The sequence below is a fragment of the Brassica napus genome, chromosome C1 (genome assembly GCF_020379485.1).
Source record: "Brassica napus cultivar Da-Ae chromosome C1, Da-Ae, whole genome shotgun sequence".
Classification (NCBI taxonomy): Eukaryota; Viridiplantae; Streptophyta; class Magnoliopsida; order Brassicales; family Brassicaceae; genus Brassica; species Brassica napus.
Genome location: NC_063444.1, coordinates 21,317,312 through 21,328,169, shown reverse-complemented (window position 1 = coordinate 21,328,169; position 10,858 = coordinate 21,317,312). Strand labels below are relative to the sequence as shown.

General features: G+C 40.6%; 1 protein-coding gene across 1 annotated transcript; it reads left to right on the top strand.

Moving 5' to 3' along the window:
- The first annotated feature begins 957 nt into the window (after positions 1-957).
- On the top strand, positions 958-2,598 carry LOC106434328 (probable calcium-binding protein CML20). The gene is made up of 6 exons (XM_013875168.2): positions 958-1,108; positions 1,505-1,659; positions 1,742-1,769; positions 1,878-2,030; positions 2,119-2,221; positions 2,312-2,598. Exons 1-6 carry the CDS (start codon positions 1,106-1,108, stop codon positions 2,377-2,379), a joined length of 510 nt encoding a protein of 169 aa, XP_013730622.1. The 5' UTR covers positions 958-1,105; the 3' UTR covers positions 2,380-2,598.
- The last annotated feature ends 8,260 nt before the right edge of the window (positions 2,599-10,858 follow it).

The window sequence follows — 10,858 nt, the reverse complement described above, 5'->3', positions numbered from 1 at the left end:
GGCCCGCAGTAAGAGAGTCACGGACCCACGACGCATCAGAGTTGCAGCGGATCGTTCCCGAAGGCAGAGATGGTGGTGTCATCGCTCCGATGGATGAAGGTTGTCGAAGGCTATTGTCTTCAAGTTGAGCGAGCTGCCACTCTCGAGCCCCATATATAGTCTTAATCATCAGATCACTAGCATGAGAAGCTATGTTTTCGAATAAGAATTTGTTCCGTGTAGTCCAGATTTGCCAACAGATCCAAGCAAAGAGATTCTGAGTGAGGCCGGTTGGAGGCAGTCGATTGATTGAGCATGAACAAGAGCTTGGGTGTACCAAGTAAATCAGATGTGCAATCTCAGAAAAAAAAAATACTCTATGTGGTGTCTGTTCCAAGAGTTGGAACCTCTAGTAAGCAAGTCTGAGACCATAAGGTCTCCCTCCAGATCACGCGTCGGACCAAAGGGTATGATGTGCGTCGAGGAGGAGATCCAATTATCTGTCCATGTGTTTGTTGTCTCGTTGTTGCCGATAGATTTGCAGAGTTGTGTCTTGAGGAGATCTCGGCGAAGAGAATCCCTCTCCACACATGAGAAGCTGAAGTAGAGCAGGATATCGACAAGAAAGATGGACCGTAGCAGTATTTTTCAAGGAGAACACATACGAATAATCTCCTCGGATTTTGGACAATCCACCAAGATAGTTTGCCAAGCATTGCAACGTTAAAGGCGTGTATATCCCTCATGCGTAAACCACCATCACTCTTTGTGTTCACCGGCAAATCTCACGCTACCCAACACATTTTTTTGTTGTATTTGAGTCCTACCAAAAAAATGGGTCGAAGCAGATTGAATCATGTTGCAAAGTCTGATAGGTAAGGCAAAGCAAGACACGAGAGTTTAGCTAAATGAATTAGTTAGTTAGTTTTGGATTCATGAGTCGCAATTTGGGCCGGCGTATTTGTTTTCGTTAATGGGCCTTTCAGTAATAGGCCCATCTGATCGACTTTTTCCTGGTATGAAAGAAACGAGGAAAGTAGAGAGAAACGTTTAGATTACTTTTCGAGAAATCGACGCGGAAAGAGCTTCTTCTTCTTCTTCCATCTCTCCGATTCGCAAAGAAGGAATGGTTCGTAACTTCGATTTGTCTCAATATGTGTGTTAACGATCAGCAATTTCTTGAGATTGGATCAAAGTTTTTGTGCTGAGATATAACGGCGAGATTGTTAGAATCAATCAAGGATGATTGATATAGAGTGTCTAGTAGCTTGGAGATTTTTATGCTAAAAAGATGTCTTTTCTTACATGCCCGTGTTAAAAAAGTTTAGATTTTTAGTAAAATTGAGATGTCTTGTCTTGTGTTGGTTTCTCTATGAGTGCTTCCTGTTCTTGAAATTTAATCGTGTCTTAGTGTTAAAAGTTTATATTTTTCTTTTGTTTCTAGTATAGTTGAGCTATGTCTCGTGTTGTGTTGGTTTGGTTTCTCTATGAGATGATTGATGTTGTTTAATTGTTTCTTCTGCAGTCGAGTCTATACAGAGGTGTTTCAAGGAAAGAGAAACCCAGACGTCATCATGGGTTGAATCAGCAGAAGAGGCAAGAGATCAAGGAAGCTTTTGATCTCTTTGACACTGATGGCTCTGGTACCATCGATGCTAAAGAGCTTAATGTTGCTATGAGGTGAATCTTTTTTGGAGTTCTGCAATGTTTTATTTTTATTTTTAAATATTAATCTTTCAAGTTACTACTCTGTGTGATTTAGGGCGCTTGGTTTCGAGATGACGGAAGAGGTAACATAAGTTTCATTTGTAGGTTCTTTTACTTCTTTGAAGAATGAAGGATTCTGATATATATATCCTCTTTGTTTTGTTTTGTTTTGTTTTGTATAATGATTGAAGCAAATCGAGAAAATGATAGCAGATGTGGACAAGGATGGAAGTGGAGCCATAGATTACGATGAGTTTTACCATATGATGACTGCTAAAATTGGTGAACGTGACACCAAAGAAGAGCTCACCAAGGCTTTCAAGATCATTGATCTTGACAATAATGTATCTATAATGCTTTCTTTCTTTCTTTCATCTCTCAGAGGATTACAATATCTAGTACAAAAGTCATTCTTTTACATATTTGTTGCAGGGGAAGATATCTGCTGATGATATCAAACGCATGGCAAAGGACTTGGGTGAAAACTTCACTGATGCTGAGATACGTGAAATGGTGGAAGAAGCTGACCGTGACCGTAAGTTGCTGAAATTTCTCTATTTTTTTCTTGGGCAAAGAACGCTTGGTGAAGAAACATGATTGACACTAAAATAAATACAAAATGCAGGTGATGGTGAAGTTAATATGGAAGAGTTCATGAGGATGATGAAGAGAACTGCTGCTTATGAGTACTAAAATATAGTTGTTGTTGTATTGGTACTGATGAGGTCTCTGTTATAAATACTTCCTTTTAACCGTGGCATTACTATATGTCTTTACTGAAGATACGTGTTTCCGTTTTTTTATCTATTTTATGAGACAAGTTTGGTCTTTTGTGTTGGTTTATGTTGTATCAAAAGACTTCGGATTAGTTTGCAAAAGTTTCTTAAATGTGGAGGAGGTTGCTTTGGTTTATTCAGACCCCTTTTACTGCGCAAAAGAATGTTGGATTTCATGTGAAATTTGATTTTAGATAAACCGGGAGAAGTTTTTCTCGTTTTTATGTTTTTGACCCCATATGAGATATCATCTCTGTTTAGCCCACAACTATTAGTTTTTATACAGTAAACCCAATTCTGTGTCTTCAATCATACAAACTTTGTTTTAATGACAATCAATTTGAATAGGGGTCTGTTACACAATTGTTACCTCGACGACATGATAGTACTTGACCTCGACGACAACAGCAACAAGAGAAGAAAAACATTATACTTGGCGATTCACAAGAATTTGTTACACAATTGTTACCCTAGTCTCCATATTAAACCATCATCTTTGTATAGCCCCCATAACTATATATCAGTTTTATACATTAGAAACCAGTTATGTATTCAAACCACGCAACTTTGTTATATAGTAAACAATCAAACATGACAAAAATTGAACTAGACAGCAACAACAAAGAGATTCACAATAATTCGTTAAAACATTGTTCAGAAAATAAAACCCTAGTTCTTATACTCGATCTTCTCCAAGCTTCGTGTCTTCCAAGCAACAGTACCCTTCTCTTCAACTAGTTGCGAGAAGTGAGTAATGTTTGATCCAAAATGGTGTTTATGCCGGTAGTGTTTGTTGAATCAATACAATAAAAGAATTTAAGAATAAGAATTAGATTCTTGAGGCATAGGAGAAATCTTGAAATGAAATCAAATGGAAAAAAGAATATAAAAGAGATTTCATTGATTGAAGGTTCATCACCAAGATGATTACAAAGGTAAAGTGAACCTTAGAATACAAAATCTCTATGAAAATATGTTCTTAAAGTCTAAGAAGAGGAGAAGATCATTTCTCATAAGGAGGTAGCTCCTTATTTATAGAAAGATGAAGCCTAGGGCTTCCTAGCAATATGAGCTTAGTTCAATGTCTAATGGGCCTTTAGGAGGATGTAAATCCATCCCCAACAGTAAGTCCCCCCAAGTTCGTAGAGAGAGATGAAGTCGATCTCTGTGAATTTTACGAATAGGGTTTATTAGACAATGAACTAGACACATTCATGCCTATGACGGTTTAGGCGAGTTTATTTTGAACTTGTGCCTAGTAATAAGCGAGTTTGCTTTAAACTCGTGCTTAGCGAAAGACGAGTTTACTTGACTCATGCTAAGACAAAGGCGAGTTTACTGAGAGCTCGTGCCTAGTAGAAGGAGAGCTTATGTAAACTCATGCCTAGCCAAAGACGAGTTTCTGTAAACTCGTGTCTAACAATAAGCGAGTCGACCGCAAACTCGTGCCTAATAAAAAGCAAGTTCAATTTAAACGTGTGCCTAAAATACACATTTACCGAACTATTGCTGATCCGAAGCCTCGTGTTGAGATCGTGTGTGCCAAACAAGTTGTTGGCTTGTGTGTTCGTCGGGCTATGATGATGTTGAGAAATGTGTCGGCTTGTGCTGTTAAGTTGGTGATCAGTGACGATGAAGTCGCCAAGAGAGTTGTGAGGACTGTGACCAAATCGCCATCATTTGCAAAGAGCGTCTCATATTCTTCGTCTTCTCTACTCTGTTTGTATAAGGGAAAGTGCTTGTCTCGTGATGATAATCTGGAGTTGTTCATGCTTTGATGGAAACGTGATGACACGTGTTGAAGATGAGTAAAAGCTCGTAGAACTTGATTTATCTGAAGCTTAACGTGTGACTGCGCATCTTGTTGTCTCTTTCCTCGTGACTCCCATGATCCCTTGATGACACTAGTGGCGTGTGCATACTTTCTAGCCGGGCAATGGACATCTCACTGTATTCTCTATTAATCATGGTGTCTCCTCGGTGAAGATACAAAATGAGTGACGAGATGAGATGAATGCCGAGAACAAAGCCGGTGCGGAGTCTTGAGAACTTGGCGACAAGCTTCTGTTGACGGAGCTTTTGAAGACGTCATGGCGGTGAAACGTAAGAAGCCGGGTGCGGAGATCAGATCGTTACTACCAAGGTCATCACGTGATTGCTACTGTCCGAGGCCGAGCTTAAAGACGGATGAGAGAGGCGACTGGAATGAGTCTTGAGCAGTGAACAAGCTTGTGAAGCTGAGTGGAATCACAACAGCGGCAGTGACAAGCTGGAGCATGCCTTGCGAGATGTTGCAATCTCCACTTCTCAAAATCAGTCATGATGAAGAAGAAACACAGACTGTCTATTGACGTTGGAGCTCAAGTCTTTGAAAGACAGAGCTCAAGTCGCCAAGAAGCTGTCCTTTGTGGAGCTTGAGAGCGTCTCGTTTCCATCCGAGTGAATGATCATAAGCTAAGCTCTTTATTTCCAAGTGTACTCAAGCACGAGTTAATACACGTCTTGCAACGAACATCAAGCATGGACCTGCCGAACTCAACTCTAGCAAGCTTGTGAAAGACACGCCTTTGGTGGAGGCCTCGTCATGACAAAGAACAAAGCTCAACTCTGCTTTCAGCTGCCGTTGATGGAGCTCAAGTCTTTGAAGAACAGAGCTCAAGTGGTCAATAAGCTTTCCCTTGTGGAGCTTGAGAGCTTCATCATCAAAAAGATAATCTTCACAAAGAAAATCTCAATGTATCGCTCTTATCTGAGCTGAGATGGTGGTGAGCTATGTGTACCACAGAAAAAGCCGACAAAGAGAAGCAACAACTTTCAATGGAATGTGATGGGATTTCGTCACTGACACTGCCACTGCTTGTGGCGAGATTATGCTGGGGGTCAAGCACGTTTGCTCGCCATTGCTTTGGTACAACGAGAAGCTTTTGCCAATTACGGCAACCTTGTCTCGAGAGCTTCAGCGAGGAAGCAGGGCCTTGATGGCGAGAAGAAGCGGTGTCTGTGTCCCGGTCCATCAGCATCCACATAGACCAGAGATCGACGATATCGAAGCTCAAGACTTGTTCTAGACAAAGCTCAAAACTTGATCTTGATAGAGCTCAAAGACGTTGTCACTGATGGAGCACGAACGGCCGAGCCGAGAGGTTCGTCGGAAGCTTCTTGGCTCGTTACTGTCGGGAGATCATAAACTTGATGATGATGCTCATACTAACGTGGCGAGCTCTTGGTCATTACCCTCCATTCTGCTATGCCCACTGATCGAACCCTCGTGAGGAGATGATTGATTGCTCGTCACGGCCACAGCCAGAAGTCTTCAAAGTTAACGAGATCGTGATCTTCGTCGGCAAGGTCGAGGTTGAAGTCGGCAAAGAGGGAAATAGCCATTGTTGCTTCACGTTATTATTAGCCCACCAAGTGTTCGACGAATTGATGCAGAAAGCTTCTAATTGCATTTCTTCTCTTTGATGAAGAGACTGTAAGCTGACGAGAATCTTTCTTTATCCCGAGACCACCGTGGTTTGCCCGGATCTTCTATTTGTCGGAGACTTTGATTTTTTTTTTTTTTTTTATAGCTCGGGCTCTGGAGCTAACCAGTCACGGGATTCAGAGATAGCTCGAGCTCTGACGGACGGCGAGGATACGTCGGGAAGAGAGTGAAGGAGATGGCTGAAGCGAGGATGGCTCGTTTTCTCGGCGGTGGCGATCGAGATCATTGTCTTTGATGTCGTTTTGTGGGATTACGAACATGAATGGCCATTGTTGCTTCATGTTACCATTAGCTCACCAAGTGTTCGATAGAATTCCCACAAGAAGGATCAACAGCAGAGCTCATGAAAAAGTTTCTTCCTTTATCCAGAGACCACCGTGGCTTGCTGAGATCTTCTAGTGAAAGATCTTTTTCTTCTCTCCTTCTGTCACATGTTAGATCGTTACCGGCGACCATGGAATGAGACTCGACGGATGTGAGAAAGCAGCGACGGCCTCGTCCATTTAGGAGAACCATTCCATTCTCCAGGAGTTGCAGGTTGTCGTCGGGATGGAATGGAAGTCAACGGATCTCCGTTTTGACGGCGACTCCTAAATCCAAGATAAGTTTTTTTTTAAAAAAATAAATTTCTTTCCAAAGGTTAAGCACATGTATATTATGCTGTGGTTAGTGAATCAAAATTTAATAATGAAATATGATTGTGTAAACTTATCTTTTAGACAATGACTTTGATAGCTTGTCGCCTAGATGAACCGAGATCGAGATCGATAGATCCATGAGTTGTTCCCAAGTTCGATTCTTTGAGGATAGTTCTCCTTGCCCCCTCCTTCTAGCGCCAACTGTTTGATCCAAAAATGGTGTTTATGCTGGTAGTGTTTGTTGAATCAATACAATAAAAGAATCTAAGAATAAGAATTAGATTCTTGAGGCATAGGAGAAATCTTGAAATGAAATCAAATGGAAAAAAGAATATAAAAGAGATTTCATTGATTGAAGGTTCATCACCAAGATGATTACAAAGGTAAAGTGAACATTAGAATGCAAAATCTCTATGAAAATATGTTCTTAAAGTCTAAGAAGAGGAGAAGATCATTTCTCATAAGGAGGTAACTCCTTATTTATAGAAAGATGAAGCCTAGGGCTTCCTAGAAATATAGGTCTAGTTCAATGTCTAATGGGCCTTTAGGAGGATGTAAATCCATCCCCAACAAGTAAGAGCGGATTTAGACTCAGACCTTATTTTAGGGTTACCATTCGTGGCGAGGAATTGAAGAGAGCGCAAGGCATTAGTTTTGGTGATGAGTCGAGGAGTGAGAGGCAAGCTTCTCATCATTCTGAGAACTTCAACGCACCGTATTGCTTCGGGAGAGACGGTGTAGTATCCTTTGTCTTTTGCGATACGAGCGACTCTTGTAGCGACGCTGAGAAGTACTTCAACGTCTTTGCTTTTCACGCTTCTTCTTTTTCTGTTTCTTCTCTTGACATCTTTCGTGAGTTGGGGAGGAAGATCATCTGACAAAGTCATCTTTTTTCTTGAGACTCAAACAAGACAAAGACAGAGAGAGAGAGAGAGAATGAGGAGTAGTGGTGGGTGTGAGAGGAGAGGAGACTCCGTTTGTTTACTACTCTTTATATAGCTGGACTTATTTGGTTTTCGCAAAAACAAAGGAAATAACGAAGAAAATAATTTTAATATTTTCCTTTTTTCTTTTAAAACGAAAACTAATTTCTTTTTTCGGTAGCTTGGGGTGTCAAGTCTGAAAAACACACGGTTTTACACTTTTACTTGTCTGAAAAAAACACGGTTTGGAGATTTATCATTCGGTTCTGTTGGTTCAATTTCCCGGGTCTTAGCTGTTTTCCCGGTTTAATATGCATCTTTTAAATATTTTGGTTTTTAAAACCGACGTAATGGTACTAGTTTTTATTTATATAGTTTTTGTTTTTCTAAACCTTTTTTAAAAATATTTATTTCTATTATGTATTAATTTTGGTTATGGTTTTCATCAAATTTATTTCAAATTCTTTAAGTTTCATTATGATGAAAAAAAAAATTTCTGTTAGATTTTGTTTTTGGTGACCTTGAGTTTTGAATCTTTTGATAAAATTATCGTAAATATTTTTTTCCCAAGTTCTTCAGTGCCCCACCCTAAAAGATTCTTTTAATCTCTCTTTCTAAGATTCTAAAATGCTTCTTCATCTTAGACACTAACCCGTGAAGCATATCATTGTTTTCCAAAGACAATACCTGCAGCTATATATCCGACTCTGATAAAGCAGCGGAAAGGATAGGAGAACGAGCCCCGAGGCTCAGAAACTAACAGTGTCCAAAAGACAAAAAGCTTCATCTTATATCTACAACCAGAAAACTAATATGTTGCACTTACTGCATAGCTGATTTATATTTCCGCTGGTAAGTAAACATGCATGGATGGTAGACCCTCCTGAAACAGGTCTACAAGTGAAGCGTCCACACCAGAAACAGATCTAGTTTCTGATTCAGACACTCCTTCTGTTTCTGCCCGGACGCACAGAGAAGCCTTCACCAACGTTCGTTCAGCTGCACCCCTTTAAAAAGGATCATCTTTGTTTAGCTCATAATTAATTACCTGTTTTATGATTGCATTGTCACCGAATTGTGTATCGTAATAGTAAATCGCGCAACTTTGTTATAGCCAGTGGGGGAGCCAAAGGGGGTTCAATTGACCCATGTTAATTTTTGAAAAAAAAAAATTTGCTTGTATTTCCAAAGAAAAATCTGATGAATTTAGTTTATTGACCCTTGCAAAATACATTTGTTATCACATTGACCCCTCTAAAATAAAATTCTGCCTCCGCCACTGGTTATAGCTAGTAACAATATATTTGATCCGAACATGATAAAACGTTGCACTACACTAAATTAGTTAGCGATTCACAAGAATTCATTCGATCGGTACAAATTTGTTATAACACTTTTTTCAGAAATAAACCCTATTGCTAGTCTTTTTATACTTTCTCCCGATCGATGTTTGAGATCTTTTGTTCGTCATCCTCGTCTTTCCAAGCTAAACCCTTGTTGATATGTGATCTAAGCTTTAGTCTTCTCGGGTTAGTTATAAGTTTGTTACTTGGGTAGATTAGGTTGTTGGTTAAATACGGTTATGTGTTGAGCCGGTTTAATACTTAATCTTGGTTAGGCTTTGTAAGTCCTCGATATATAAGAGGATATGAGCTCAGAGAGAGTAACAGATTAGAGAGAGATCTGAGAGAGAAGAAGACGCGATCGATCAGAGTTGTAGAAGATGATTTATGTTCTAGTGGATTTGCTAGATTGAATCTGGCTCCAGGGATTAGTTCTCCACATCTGAGGGATACCCTGGGTGATCAAAACTGTGTGTTCATCTTCTTTGTTCTTTCTTTTACTTGTTCGATTTTGAGTGTTTTCTCGTGAGTTATTGTGAGATTCAGATCGAGCGTTAGTGAGTTCGATTGAGACTCTGATTCATCTCGAATCTGAGTGTTTCCGTACAACAAGTGGTATCAGAGCCTCGGCTGTCAAGATCCGAGGGTTCCGATGACGACGAAGAAGATACGGGCGGAGGTGGAGCTATTCGACAGAACCGGCGATTTCTCGCTATGGACGATTCGAATGATGGCGCACTTCGGAGTATCGGGATTAAAAGAAGTCGTGCTTACGATAACTTCGAGATCAAAGTTTCAGCAAAGAAGGAAGAAGGAAAGAAGGGAGACGACGATGACTCCGTGACTTCAGAGTCAAAGACGATTCTTGATCCAGTAAAGCTGGAGAAAGACAAGAAGGCGAAAGATATGATCATACTCAACATTGGAAACCAAGTCCTTCGCAAGATCAAGCACTGCACTACTGCAGCCTCAATGTGGCCATCACTTGAAAGGTTGTATCTCTCTAAGTCTTTGCCTAATCGCATATTTGTTCAATCTCTGTTCTATACGTTTAAATGTGATAGTGCTAAGTGTATTGATATAAACGTAGATGATTTTCTTAAAATCGTTGCAGAGATGGGAAGCTTGAGTGTCAGCGTCACAGGCGAGATTCAAGCTATATTCTTCCTGAGCTCGTTGCCTGCGAGTTACGATCAACTCAAGCACACGCTCAAGTATGGAAAGGATTCCCTCACCTTGGAAGAAGTCATATCGGCTGCAAGATCCAAGCAAAGAGAGATTCAAGATAGTGGAAGAAGTGAAAAGGGAACCACTACAGTTCTTTACTCTTCCGAAAGAGGCAGGCAGGGCAATGATTCGCGTGGCAACAGAGGCAGGAGCAAGTCCAGAGTTAGGAAAGTCACCTGCTGGTACTGTAAGAAAGAGGGGCACATCAAAGCGGATTGTTTTGCGAGAAAGAAGAAAATGGAACCAGATAGCGATGGTGACGCAGTTGTTGCCATAAGCCAATCAGACGTTCAGGATGCTTTAATGGTGACTAGAAATGGAGCAAATGACAACTGGGTGATTGACTCAGGGTGTACTCATCACATGACATGTCGTCGTGATTGGTTCACTGATTTCAAGGAGATCCAATCAAGCAAGATCTTATTAGGGGATTTCCACACAGTGGAGACGCTCTGGATTGGAACTGTGAAGATAAATGCCCGTGGTGGTACTGTGAAGATGATGCAAAACGTCAGATATGTACCATCCCTCCGCAGAAACCTCATTTCTACAGGAACCTTAGACAAGCTGGGCTTCAAACATTGTGGAGGTGGCGACAATATCATCTTCACGAAGAACTCTAAGGTCGCGTTGCAGGGTAGTCTGATAAACAGTCTCTACATTCTGGATGGTGAAACGGTTATTCCTGAGATCTGCAATGCAGAAGGACTCAGACTAAAGGTACCAATCTGGCACAGCCACTTGGGACACATGAGTTACAAGAACCTTCAACTTCTTG

Excerpts from the sequence above, each read along its gene's own strand:
- LOC106434328 (XM_013875168.2), top strand. Across the intron at positions 1,770-1,877 it reads GTTTCGAGATGACGGAAGAG|CAAATCGAGAAAATGATAGC; the intron begins GTAACATAAGTT and ends TAATGATTGAAG. Across the intron at positions 2,222-2,311 it reads GGAAGAAGCTGACCGTGACC|GTGATGGTGAAGTTAATATG; the intron begins GTAAGTTGCTGA and ends TACAAAATGCAG.